At 38.0% G+C, this 14,556-nt stretch overlaps 1 protein-coding gene across 7 annotated transcripts in view; it reads left to right on the plus strand.

The window, feature by feature from the left end:
* The window catches only part of HELZ (helicase with zinc finger), a 155,838-nt gene that overhangs the window by 97,383 nt on the left and 43,899 nt on the right, over positions 1 to 14,556 (plus strand). For all 7 annotated transcript variants that reach the window (XM_059998655.1, XM_059998652.1, XM_059998654.1 and 4 more), the window contains 3 exons: positions 3,048 to 3,099; positions 3,886 to 4,076; positions 5,817 to 6,024. In XM_059998655.1, coding sequence (XP_059854638.1) covers positions 3,048 to 3,099; positions 3,886 to 4,076; positions 5,817 to 6,024 — 451 coding nt within the window. The remainder of the gene's footprint in view (positions 1 to 3,047; positions 3,100 to 3,885; positions 4,077 to 5,816; positions 6,025 to 14,556) is intronic.

Here is a 14,556-nt window from a genome sequence, read left to right on the forward strand (position 1 = left end):
AATGGAAAATGAAAGAATGAGTGAATGAAACAATAAATACTTGAATGAATAAACGGTTGAGTAAAAAAAATGGTCCTCAAAAAACAGATGATGTGAACTACATTTGCTTATAAGCTTTCTACCAAAGGTATACATACTTCCTGAAGGTTTATTAGCAGAAGTTTGGAATTATCATTATGGAATGACTTTTCTACATAGTTAGCCCTAGCTTACTGCTGCATTGTTATTTAGTTATATGCTGCCAAACACTGTATATTTTGTATAGACCAAGCACACTTATTGCTCTACAGTTGCATGGGAAGTCTAAATATGCTAGAGGAGTTTTCCCATATTGAACTGTAACAGGGTGCTGAATTATGCTTGCAGATACGCCACTATCTTTTTGTGAGAGGCCCCAACTTGCTTTTTTCCCCCCATTCGTTCAACAGTATTCATTGAGCCAGGCGATGTTCTAAGCTCAGGGAATCAATAGTGACCTAAACAGATAACGTCCTAGGTATTTACGTCCTTCCCAAGTTTCTTTTTCACTTGGTTTGTCACACAGCACCCAGAGTGCTGATGTATATTGTCTGGCATGCTTCCAGCTTTACAGTGCAGGATCAATCCAGGCTATGGTTATTCTTTGTATTGATTTCCGATTGCTGTTGTAACAAATTAGCACAAGCCTAGTGACTTGAAATGACACCCATTTATTATCTCACATTCCTTTGAGTCAGATGTCCAGGTTTTTGTTGGTTTCTTGGCTCCAGGTCTCACAAGACCAGGATCAAGGTGTTGGTCGAATGGGCTCTTATCTGGAGGCTCTGGGAAGGATCTGCTTCTAAGGTCATGCAGGTTGTTGGCAGAATCCAGTCCTTGTGGTTGTAAGGACTGAGGTCCCTGTTTCCTTGCTGGCTGTCAGCTGGGAGCCATTCTTAGCTCTGGAGGCTTCTTTCCAGTTCTCGCATGTGGCTCTGCCTGTCAGAGCTGTCAACAGTGCATTGAAGCCTTCTCTCTCTTGGCATCTCTGACTTCCCCTTCTACCACTTGTATCTCTTCCTTGCTTTTCTTCCACATCTCTTTGACTCAGCTGGAGAGGTGTCTCTGCTTTTAGGGCTCATGTGATTAGATTGGATCGCCCCAGATAATCCAGGATAATCCTCCTATTTTAAGTCTTTAGTTACATCTGCAGAGCCCCTTTTGCCACATGACATGACAGCTCATGGGTTCCAGGGAGTAGGGTGTGTATGTCTTTGGGGGGCCTGTTGTGCCTTCCACACTGACCCAGTGACAGCGATTTCTCCACCTGACACACAGCCGCCCCTGGTTGACAAGTCCTCAGAGGCTGAGAAATCTGAATGGTTTATTAGCCTCTTGGACCGGTCTTATCTCTGCTGTGTCACTGCTCTCCTTTCTTCTGTCAGCGTGTCTGCCTCTGGCTGCTCTTGTGGTCACTTCTCATTGCTTACGCCTCTCATCTTCCACCTGTTGCTGCCGTCCCTGCTGTGTGCCATTTTCTCCTTTCCTCTGCCTGCTTTTCTTTTCACTTCTCTATTCCTCAGAAGCTTGTTTTTTGTTTGTTTTTTTTTTAATAGCTAACGACAGTCACTGTGAACATTCTCTTCTGGTTAAAGGAGCAACTCTGATTCTTTCTTGACTGTTTTTTTTCTGACATTTTAAGAGTTGGAGCTTAGCTGCCCTTGCCTACCCGTCGCTAACCAGCTGACCATAGCCTTTGATGTTTAGTGCTAACCTGAATATTTAAAGTTGCTGGCGGATAGGGAGATAAGTGAAGCATCACTGTACCTTTGCTTTGGTCAAGAACAAATTCTTCCTCTTGCTATAGGCATTATCCCCCCACTTAAGCTTTCAGATATAATGTACAAATAAAAAATTTACGTGGTGGAAGGGTAAGTTGTATAATGTGCTACTTGTGTTGTGTAATGGCTTTGTGTGTTACATTTAGCCAATGAAAAGAGAAAAAAAATTTTTTTAGTCTAGAAACTCAGAACCATATGTTTCCTCACATATTTCTGCCCCAAAGTCATCATTTTTAATGGTAGACTAGCATGCCATTGTATGAATCTGCCCTTGCTTATTTAATAAATTTTCTACTGATGGACATTTAGGTTCCTGGAAGTGCAATTATTGGGTTAAAGCATATGTACATTTCTGATGCTTTTGACATCCACATTGCTTTCTAGAAAATTCGTACATTCTCTTAAGCAGATTATGACACTGTGCATTTTCCTGTTCCTTCAGTAAATTTTACAGTTTGATGCCATGAATCATACTCAAAATATCATAAACCCCAAAGCATATTTACATTCATATTATTATTTTAAAGGTTCTCATCCTCAAGAGTTGAAGATTGATATTTTTCCCTTGAAAACGGCATTTACACTTCACCATTTAATTCATAGAAAATTTATAGAGAAGCTGCAAAGGAATAGAATTTAGGTTTCAGTCATATTGATGCATATTTCTTTTTATAAAAACATTAATTTAAAAAGAAAAAAGAATTTTAGATATCCTTAATTTGATGTTGAGGAAACTTGAGGCCTAGCACCATGACTTAATGTTTTTATTTTATTTATTTTTGGCTGTGTTGGGTCTTCGTTGCTGCGCACAGACTTTCTCTAGTTGAGGCAAGCGGGGGCTACTCTTCATTGTGGTGTGCGGGCTTCTCATTGCGGTGGCTTCTCGTTGCGGAGGACAGGCTCTAGGCACACAGGCTTCAGTAGTTGCAGTGCGTGGGCTTAGTACTTGTGGTGCATGGGCTTAGTTGCTCTGCGGCAGGTGGGATCTTCCCAGACCAGGGATCGAACCCATGTCCCTTGCATTGGCAGGCGGATTCTAAGCCACTGCACCACCAGGGGAGTCCCTGACTTAATGTTTAAAAAGAAGGCTGGCTCAAAGGCCTCTAACGGTTATTAATTACAGACTCACAGTCTTTACATTTTAATTGTTGCTATATACATTTATTTTGCATGGAATGAGGAAAATGGTTTTTGTTCTTTAATATTAGGTGTGTTTAAATTATTATACATTTGTGTTTTTCTGTAAAGGGGAAAAGCCTCCATCATACCCAGAATGATCATTTCCAGAATGATGGAATTGGTAAGTGGAAAAATTAGCCCTATGAAAGCTTGCTTTTATGATGTAAGACGTTTATTCCAAATTTTGTCATTTAGAAAGAGGAGGATGGAGAGGGAGGGACACACACACACACACACACACACACACACACACACACTGACACTTTGGAGCTCATGTAACTCTTTTATTCAACACATCTGTTCTTGTGAATGCTTTGATATGTCATTTCTGAAAAGAGGTGATTTTGTAGGTACCAAGGTACATATATATAGAAGTTTTGAGGATGAACATTTAAGCCTCCTATGCAACATAAGTTTTTGGAACATATTTATATCCTACAAATGTTGGGTATACAAATTTTCAAGATAAAGTTTATTTAAGTGATTTAAAATGTTGCAGAATTATGCTCTTAAAACAATAACTGCTTAACTGTTTTGTATGTGGCTGTGCTACAGTTGCAACTCAAAACTTTATTCTGAAGAATTGTTTACGTTTTCTAGTCTCAGAAGAATGTTTACTGTATGGTTTTCTCTCTTGAAGGACACATCTCCAGCTCCTTGCAAGACATTTAAAATTATGCTAGTTTTTACAAGGAATACTTTGTATATCTCAAGCTAATTTTAGGGAATATGGTAAAGTGATTGTTTTTTTAATATGCTCTACTCTTTCACACTGATAACTCTTTGAATATAAGATACCTTATGGCAAAGCTGGGGAATGTGTTTTGCTGTTGGATGATTTTAATTATTTTTGTCTACGTGAATATGTACAGCTATTGAGTGCATCCTTTCTCTATTTGTTTTTCAGTTCAGCCCAATCCTTCTGTGCTTATTGGCAACCCTATTAGAGCATATACCCCTCCACCTCCTCTTGGACCTCACCCAAATTTGGGGAAATCTCCAAGCCCTGTTCAAAGAATAGATCCTCACACTGGGACAAGTATTCTTTATGTACCTGCTGTCTATGGAGGGAATGTAGTTATGTCCGTGCCTTTACCTGTAAGTAGATGTTTAAGATACTCTCTGTTGAATGAATAAGATAAAATAGGCTTCAGTAAATCAGTGACTATCCCAAATAGTGTTCTACTAATCTGTCTCTCTCTTTTCTTTTTTTTTTTTTTTTTTTGGTTTTCAATGTCTGTAAGCTTCTTTCATTCAAAGCAGCTCTTATGACCAAAGAAATGTGAATTGTTGCTTAAAATTTGTTACTATTTTGTCAGTGGCTATGAAGAAATCTGTAAATTGGGTGTTTTGATTGAAAAGCCTTTGTATTGTCTTAAGTATTTTTACTGGGGAAAATTGGGCCAAAAGTTAACAGAGCTAGTAAATTGGACTCTTGTTTTGTAAAGTGATGTTTTATTTTATCTTTTGCTTTTTCATTCTTATATAATTCACTAACCCTAAGAAATACAGTTCTTTGGAGGAGGCAAAAAGGTTTGGATTAGCCTAGCTCCCTTGGATCTAAATTTATCTGAGAAATTCCACACCTTATGAAATCCTACTGGCACTTAAAAACATCATTAAATCATTTCTAAGACTATAGATTTTTAGAGGGCTTCCATCTTATGTTAAAACTCATTTTTCTTTTCTTTAAGATTTTTGAGTATTTTGGTAATTAAAAAAATTTGCTGTTTACTAATATTTCCAAATTCAGGAATTTTAGCCTAGAAAATATTTCTTCATTTAAGATAAGTACTGTAGCTTCAGGTAGAGGTGATCATTGTCAAGGATCTTTGGCACCCCTGCCTACACCCCCAAAATGCAAAAACGCCTAGCTGCCAACATTTTCCAGCCATGTTGGTCATGGTGGTTCACAATCCCGGCAGCCAGTGAGAATAACTGTCAATAAGAAATATGTCATTTATGTCGACTCCCCATAGACTTTCCATTTTAGCTGAGTTATTTCTTCCCAGACAGCCTGGCAACATTATACATCATCTGCTTTAAATAGTAAGTCCCTTGGGATTTATATTTCATTTTACTAGGTCAAAGAGACTTTTAAAGATTTCTAAGAGTCTGAATTTAACAGTTGTATTATAATAAAATAATAGGGGTGGTAGCTCAGATGTCATTGTGTTTATTCATTTTATATTAATATGCAGAGATTATATATTTTGACACACCTAAAGAAATTTTCTGTTTCTGTGGTTTAATTAATCAGAAGCATTAATTAAATTAATGACCTGTTTGAATTTTGCCTACAGTAAATGAACATTAAATGATTTGGTTATTCATATAAAATAGTAATACATATTTTTTGAGTTGAGACTCCTTAGACCGAATTTTTTCTTAAATTTTTTCCCTGTTCTCTTATTCAAGTTTATTAAACTGTATATCTATGCAGTTATGACTTTAAAAGACAGTTTTCATGGTAATCAGTGACATACGTGCATTCATACTGAGGGAAATTGATTCAAGACTATAAAACGATTTGATGCCTCAAGGAATAATTACCAATTTTAAGTCCTGGATTTCTTCCTAAGCTAGTGTGTAAGGGAAGTGGTCAGTTTTCCCTTACATACTAAAGATTCAAGGAGCTTTTTTTTTTTTTTTTTTTTGCCAGTTGAGATATAGCAGTCATTCTACCAGTTGGTACTATTAGCATTCATTTTGTAGTTATTCATTTTGATAAAATTAACATCTCTGTGTGTGTTTGCTCTTTCCTAATTAATAGCACTATAGCAGTTTGCCTTTCAAAATGTACTGAAAGCAATTATTTTATTTCTTATAATAACCTAGGTACCATGGACAGGATACCAGGGTAGGTTTGCAGTTGATCCTCGAATCATTACACACCAGGCAGCCATGGCCTACAATATGAACCTCTTACAGACACATGGGCGGGGGTCTCCTATACCTTATGGCCTTGGGCATCACCCACCTGTCAGCATAGGGCAGACGCAAAGCCAGCATCAGGAGAAGGACCAACATGAGCAGAGTCGAAACGGTGAGTTGCTGCTGTTCTCGTGCCCCTAAACTGACGACGCGCCAGGTTGTGAGTTGCTGTGCTGTTCTCGTGCTCCTAGACTGACGACATGCCAGGTTGTATCAACGCCTAAGTTTCCTTTAACAGTGCGAGTGTTAACTCGTTCATAGATTATAAGCCTTTTCGAGGAGGAATCTGATGTAAAAACTGTGGATCCTCTCTCCAGAAGATACAGATACGTGCACAGATACAAAACTTAGATGTAACCTACCACTTACGATTGATGGTGTCAATTTCCTGGAAAAATGTTAATATTTAGATTTTTTTTAAATGGTAGTCATTTAAGATTGAGACAGAAAACCCTCTCCTGTTAAACATTTTTGTTGACCCAAAATATTTTTGTAGCATACTAAACATTAATGGTACTGTGGCAATAGTTTATTTAAAGAAGTTATTTCTTATGCAAATCGTAGTCTCTTGTCTACTAGAATTATAAATAAGGAAAAATTGCCCTGTGTAATTTTTAAAGTCAGGTTTATCGAGGTATAATTTATATAGAGTAAAATCCACCCTTTTAGAATGTAGTTTGATGTGTTTTGACAAATACACAGAGCTGTTCACCACCACCAGTATCAAGATTCAGGGTGTTTACATTTCAGACAACTCCCTCCTGTCCCTTTGCAGTCACTTTCCTCCTCCAGCCCCAGCCCTGGGCAACCACTGATCTGACTTTTGTGCCTATACCTTGGTCTTTTCTCTAGTTTGTCATATAAATGGAATCATAGTGTCTGGCTTCATTCACTTAGCTTAATGCTTTTGAGATTTATTTGTGTTGTCTGTGTCAGTTGTTTGTTCCTTTTTGCTGTTGATTAGTATTCCCTTATATGGATGAACCACAGTGTTTCTTATCTCTCCATCAGTTGTTTTTATCTATCCTTAATTATTTCTGATTTTTGGCTCTTATGAGTAAAGCTGCTGTGAACATACGTATTGAAGATATTTTCATTTCTCTTGGGTAAATACCCAGGACTGAGCTTGTTGAGCACATTCGTTAACTTTATAAGAAACTGCCGTACTGTTTTCCAAAGCGGCCAAACCATTCTTCGTTTCTGGTACGTGTGAGATTTCCAGTTGCTCCACATTCTCGTTAGTACTTGGTATTGTCAGTCTTGTTAATTTTACCCTTGCTTGTGGGTATCTGATAGTATCTGATTGTTGTATTAATTTGCATGTTCCTAATGACTAATGATGTTGAGTATCTTTTCATTGGGCTTATTTGCCACCTGTATATCTTTGATGAAGTGTCTATTTGTATCTTTTGTCCACTTTTTTATTGGTTTGTCTTACGAAGTTATAAGAGTTCTGTATACATTCTGAATACAAATCTTTAATTAGATATATGTTTTGAAAATATTTTCTCCCAGGATATGGCTTGCCTTTTGATTTTCTCAACAGTATCTTTCAAAGAATAAAAGTTTACCTTTTTGATGAAGTCCAGTTTATCCAATTTTTTCTTCTTTGGGTCATGTTTTTGGTGTTACATCAAATTTTTTTTGCCTAATCCAAGATCACAAAGATCTTCCGTGTTTTTTTCTAGACGTTTCATAGTCTTAGCTCTTATATTAGGTCTCCTTTGAGTTAATTTTTATATGTGGTGTGAGGTAAGAATTGAAGGGTTTTTTTGTTCTCATTTTGTTTTGTTTTTACATATATGTATGCTCAGTTGTTCTAACACCGTTTGTTGAAAATACTCTCCTTCCTCCATTAAGATGACTTGGTATCTTTGTTGAAAATCAGTTTACTGCCTATGTGAAGTCTCTGTCATCTTCTATTGATGCATATGTTTGTTCATGCCAAATATACTGTCTTGATTACTGTAGCTTCATAAAAGCCTTCAAATCAGGTAGTATGAGTCCTCCAACTTTGTTTTTCTTTTCCAAAATTGTGTATTCCAGGTCCTTTGCATTTCCACATACATTTTAGAATCAGCTCGTGAGTTTCTACAAAAAAAAGCCTGCTGGGATTTTGATTGGGATTGTGTGGAATCTGTAGGTCAATTTGGGGGAGAGCTGACATCTTAATATTTAGTCTTCTGTTATATGCACGCGGTGTCTCTCTCTTCTTTAAGGTCTTTACTTTCAGCCTTTTAAAAAAAAGAGTTTTTAGAATACAACTCTTGCACTTATTTTGTTAAGGCAAAAGCTTAGATTAATAGAGGTATCTTAGTGTTAGAATTTTCCTCCTCAGTAGTGTATCCCACAAAATTCCAGTGTTCTATTTTTATTTCATTCAGTTCAGTACACTTTCTAGTTTCTCTTAAAATTAGATCCATGGATTATTTAGAAAGGTGAGTTTGGGTGAGTTATTGGGGATTTTCTAAGAATTTTTCTGTTAACTGATTCCTAGTTTTAATTCCATTGTGGTAAGGGAACATATTTTGCATGACTTGAATCCTTTTGAATTGATTGAGATTTCTTTTATGGCTCAGGATATGGTGTATCTTTATAAATGTTCCATGTACATTTGAGAAGAATGGAGTGCTCTAGTGCTATAGGTCAAGTTGGTTGATACGATTATTCAAGTCTACTTTATCTTTGCTGATTTTCTGTCTACGTTGAAAAAAAAAGAATATTGAATTCTCCAAATATAATTGGTATTTATCTATTTTTCCTTTAAGTTTTAAAATTTAATTTATTTTTTATACAGCAGGTTCTTATTAGTCATCAATTTTATACGCATCAGTGTATACATGTCAATCCCAATCACCCAATTCATCACACCACCATCCCCCACTGCCACTTTCCCCCCTTGGTGTCCATACATTTGTTCTCTGCATCTGTGTCTCTATTGCTGCCCTGCAAACCGGTTCATCTGTACCATTTTGCTACATTCCACATATATGCGTTAATGTACGATATTTGTTTTTCTCTTTCTGACTTATTTCACTCTTTATGACAGTCTCAAGATCCATCCACGTCTCTACCAATGACGCAATTTCATTCCTTTTTATGGTTGAGTAATTCCATTGCATACATGTACTACATCTTCATCCATTCGTCTGTCGATGGGCATTTAGGTTGCTTCCATGACCTGGCTATTGTTAATAGTGCTGCAGTGAACATTGTGCTGCATGTGTCTTTTTGTATTATGGTTTTCTCTGCGTATATTATGCTCAGTAGTGGGATTGCTGGGTCATATGGTAATTCTATTTTTAGTTGGTTTTGTTTTTTTTTTTGCGGTACGCGGGCCTCTCACTGCTGTGGCCACTCCCGTTGCGGAGAACAGGCTCCGGATGCGCAGGCTCAGTGGCCATGGCTCATGGGCCCAGCCGCTCCGTGGCATGTGGGATCTTCCCTGACTGGGGCACGAACCCGTGTCCCCTGCATCGGCAGGTGGACTCTCAACCACTGTGCCACCAGGGAAGCCCTATTTTTAGTTTTTTAAGGAACCTCCATACTGTTCTCCATAGTGGCTGTATCAATTTGCATTCCCACCAACAGTGCAAGAGGGTTCCCTTTTCTCCACACCCTCTCCAGCATTTGTGGTTTGTAGATTTTCTGATGAGGCCCATTCTAACCGGTGTGAGGTGATACCTCATTGTAGTTTTGACTTGCATTTCTCTAATAATTAGTGATGTTGAGCAGCTTTTCATGTGCTTCTTGGCCATCTGTATGTCTTCTTTGGAGAAATGTCTATTTAGGTCTTCTGCCCATTTCTTGATTGGATTGTTTGTTTTTTTAATATTGAGCTGCATGAGCTGTTTATATGTTTTGGAGATTAATCCTTTGTCTGTTGATTCCTTTGCAAATATTTTCTCCCATTCTGAGGGTTGTCTTTTCGTCTTGTTTGTAGTTTCCTTTGCTGTTCAAAAGCTTTTAAGTTTCATTAGGTCCCATTTTTTAATTTTTGTTTTTATTTCCATTACTCTAGGAGGTAGATCTCAAAAAGATCTTGCTGTGATTTATGTCAAAGAGTGTTCTGCCTATATTTTCCTCTAAGAGTTTTATAGTGTCTGGTCTTACATTTAGGTCTCTAATCCATTTTGAGTTAATTTTTGTGTATGGTGTCAGGGAGTGTTCTAATTTCATTCTTTTACATGTAGCTGTCCAGTTTTCCCAGCACCACTTATTGAAGAGACTGTCTTTTCTCCATTGTATATCCTTGCCTCCTTTGTCATAGATTAGTTGACCACAGGTGCATGGGTTTATCTCTGGGCTTCCTATCCTGTTCCATTGATCTATATTTCTGGTTTTGTGCCAGTACCATACTGTCTTGATTACTGTAGCTTTGTAGTATAGTCTGAAGTCAGGGAGTCTGATTCCTCCAGCTCCGTTTTTTTACCTCAAGACTGCTTTGGCTATTCAGGGTCTTTTGTGTCTCCCTACAAATTTTAAGACTTTTTGTTCTAGTTCTGTAAAAAATGCCACTGGTAATTTGATAGGGATTGCATTGAATCTGTAGATTGCTTTGGGTAGTATAGTCATTTTTACAGTATGGATTCTTCCAACCCAAGAACATGGTATACCTCTCCATCTGTTTGTGTCATCTTTGATTTCTTTCATCAGTGTCTTACAGTTTTCTGAGTACAGGTCTTTTACCTCCTTAGGTAGGTTTATTCCTAGGTATTTTGTTCTTTTTATTTCAGTGGTGAATGGGATTGTTCCCTTAATTTCTCTTTCTGATCTTTCGTTGTTAGTGTATAGGAATGCAAGCAATTTCTGTGCATTAATTTTGTATCCTGCAACTTTACCGAATTCATTGATTAGCTCTAGTAGTTTTCTGGTGGCATCTTTAGGATTCTCTGTATAGTATCACGTCATCTGCAAACAGTGACAGTTTTACTTCTTCTTTTGCAATTTGTATTCCTTTTATTTCTTTTTCTTCTCTGATTGCCGTGGCTAGCACTTCCGAAACGATGTTGAATAATACTGGCGAGGATGGACATCCTTGTCACGTTCATTATCTTAGAGGAAATGCTTTCAGTTTTTCACCATTGAGAATGATGTTTGCTGTGGGTTTGTCGTATATGGCCTTTATTATGTTGAGGTAGGTTTCCTCTCTGCCCACTTTCTGGAGAGTTTTTATCATAAATATGTGTTGAATTTTGTCAAAAGCTTTTTCTGCATCTATTGAGATGATCATATGTTTTTTATTCAGTTTGTTAATATGGTGTATCACATTGGTTGATTTGTGTGTACTGAAGAATCCTTGCATCCTTGGGATAAATCCCACTTGATCATGGTGTATGATCCTTTTAATGTGTTGTTGGATTCTGTTTGCTAATATTTTGTTGAGGATTTTTGCATCTGTATTCGTCAGTGATATTGGTCTGTAATTTCCTTCTCCTGTAGTATCTCTGTCTGGTTTTGGTATCAGGATGATGGCGGCCTCGTAGAGTGAGTTTGGGAGTGTTCCTTCCTCTGCAGTTTTTTGGAAGAGTTTGAGAAGGATGGGTGTTAGCTCTTCTCTAAATGTTTGATAGAATTCACCTGTGAAGCCGTCTGGTCCTGGACTTTTGTTTGTTGGAAGATTTTTAATCACAGTTTCAATTTCATTACTTGCTTGTGATTGGTCTGTTCATATTTTCCATTTCTTCCTGGTTCAGTCTTGGAAGGTTATACCTTGCTAAGAATTTGTCCGTTTCTTCTGGCATAGAGTTGCTTGTAGTAGTCTCTTGTGATGCTTTATATTTCTCCGGTGTCCATTGTAACTTCTCCTTTTTCATTTCTAATTTTACTGATTTGTGTCCTCTCCCTCGTTTTCTTGTTGAGTCTGGCTAAAGGTTTATCAGTTTTGTTTATCTTCTCAGAGAACCAATTTTTAGTTTTATTGATCTGTGCTATAGTTTTCTTTGTTTCTATTTCATTTATTTCTGCTCTGATCTTTATGATTTCTTTCCTTCTACTAACTTTGGGTTTTGTTTGTTCTTCTTTTTCTAGTTCCTTTAGGTGTAAGGTTAGATTGTTTATTTGAGATTTTTCTTGTTTCTTGAGGTAGGCTTGTATTGCTATAAACTTCCCTCTTAGAACTACTTTTGCTGCATCCCATAGGTTTTGGATCATTGTGTTTTCATTGTCATTTGTCTTTAGGTATTTTTTTAATTTCCTCTTTGATTTCTTCAGTGCTCTCTTGGTTATTTAGTAACGTATTGTTTAGCCTCCATGTGTTTGTGTTTTTTTCATTTTTTTTCCCTGTAATTGATTTCTAATCTCATGGTGTTGTGGTTGGAAAAGATGCTTGATATGATTTCAGTTTGCTTAAATTTACTGAGGCTTGATTTGTGACCCAAGATGTGATCTATCCTGGAGAATGTTCTATATGCACGTGAGAAGAAAGTGTAATCTGCTGGTTTTGGATGGAATGTCCTATAAATATCAATTAAATTTGTCTGGTCTATTGTGTCATTTAAAGCTTGTGTTTCCTTATTAATTTTCTGTCTGGATGATCTGTCCATTGGTGCCAGTGAAGTGTTAACGTCCCTCACTATTACTGTTTTACTGTCGATTTCCTCTTTTATACCTGTTAGCAGTTGCCTTATGTATTGAGGTGCTCCCATGTTGGGTGCATATATAATTGTTATATCTTCTTCTTGGATTGATCCCTTGATCATTATGTAGTGTCCTTCCTCATCTCTTGTAACATTCTTTATTTAAAGTCTATTTTATCTGGTATGAATATTGCTACTCCAGCTTTCTTTTGATTTCCATTTGCATGGAATATTCTTTTCCATCCCCTCCCTTTCAGTCTGTATGTGTCCCTAGGTCTGAAGTGGGTCTCTTGTAGACAGCATATATATGGGTCTTGTTCCTGTATCTATTCAGTGAGCCTGTGTCTTTTGGTTGGAGCATTTAATCCATTCACGTTTAAGGTAATTATCAATATATATGTTCCTATCACCATTTTCTTAATTGTTATGGGTTTGTTTTTGTAGGTCCTTTTCTTCTCTTGTGTTTCCCACTTAGAGAAGTTCCTTTAGCGTTTGTTGTAGAGCTGGTTTGTTGGTGCTGAATTCTCTTAGCTTTTGCTTGTCTATAAAGCTTTTGATTTCTCCATCAAATCTGAATGAGATCCTTGCCCTGTAGAGTAACCTTGGTTGTAGGTTCTTCCCTTTGATCACTTTAAATACATCATGCCACTCCTTTCTGGGTTGTAGAGTTTCTGCTGAGAAATCAGGTGTTAACCTCATGGGAGTTCCCTTGTATGTTATTGGTCGTTTTTCCCTTGTTGCTTTCAATAATTTTTCTTTGTCTTTAATTTTTGTCAATTTTATTACTATGTATCTCGTTGTGTTTCTCCTTGGGTTTATCCTGGCTGGGACTCTTTGCGCTTCCTGGACTTGGGTGGCTGTTTCCTTTACCATGTTAGGGAAGTTTTCAACTGTAATCTCTTCAGATATTTTTTCGGGTCCTTTCTCTCTCTCTTCTCCTTCTGGGACCCCTATAATGGGAATGTTGTTGTGTTTAATGTTGTCCCAGAGGTCTCTGGCTGTCTTCATTTCTTTTCATTCTTTTTTTCTTTATTCTCTTGCATGGCAGTGAATTCCACAATTCTGTCTTCCAGGTCACTTATCCGTTCTTCTGCCTCAGTTATTCTGCTATTGATTCCTTGTAGTTTTCATTTCAGTTATTGTATTGTTCATCTCTGTTTGTTTGTTCTTTAATTCTTCCAGGTCTTTGTTAAACATTTCTTACATCTTCTTGATCTTTGCCTCCATTCTTTTTCCGAGGTCCTGGATCATCGTCACTATCATTATTCTGAATTCTTTTTCTGGAAGGTTGCCTATCTCCACTTCATTTAGTTGTTTTTCTGGGGTTTTATCTTGTTTCTTCATCTGGTACATAGTCCTCTGCCTTTTCATTTTGTCTGTCTTTCTGCGAATATGATTTTCCCTCCACAGGTTACAGAGTTGTAGTTCTTCTTGCTTCTGCTGTCTGCCCTCTGGTGGATGAGGCTATCTAAGAGGCTTGTGCAAGCTTCCTGATGGGAGAGACTGGTGGTGGGTAGAGCTGGGTGTTGCTTTGTTGGGCAGAGCTCAGTAAAACTTTAATCCACTTGTCTGCTGATGGATGGGGTTGGGTTCCCTCCCTGTTGCTTGTTTAGCCTGAGGCGACCCAGCACTGGAGCCTACTGGCTCTTTGGTAGGGCTAATGGTGGACTCTGGGAGGGCTCATGCCAAGGAGTACTTCCCAGAACTTCTGCTGCCAGTGTCCTTGTCCCCACGGTGAGCCATAGCCACCCCCTGCCTCTGCAGGAGACCCTCCAACACTAACAGGTAGGTCTGGTTCAGTCTCCTATGGGGTCACTGCTCCTTCCCCTGGGTCCCGATGCACATACTGCTTTGTGTGTGCCCTCCAAGTGTGGAGTCTCTCTTTCCCCTAGTCCTGTCGAAGTCTTGCAGTCAAAGCCCACTAGGCTTCAAAGCCTGATTCTCTAGGAATTCCTCCTCCCATTGCCGGACCCCCAGTTTGGGAAGCCTGACGTGGGGCTCAGAACCTTCACTCCAGTGGATGGACTTCTGTGGTGTAAATGTTCTCCAGTTTGTGAGTCACCCAC

The sequence above is a fragment of the Delphinus delphis genome, chromosome 19, assembly GCF_949987515.2.
Source record: "Delphinus delphis chromosome 19, mDelDel1.2, whole genome shotgun sequence".
In the NCBI taxonomy this organism is placed as follows: Eukaryota; Metazoa; Chordata; class Mammalia; order Artiodactyla; family Delphinidae; genus Delphinus; species Delphinus delphis.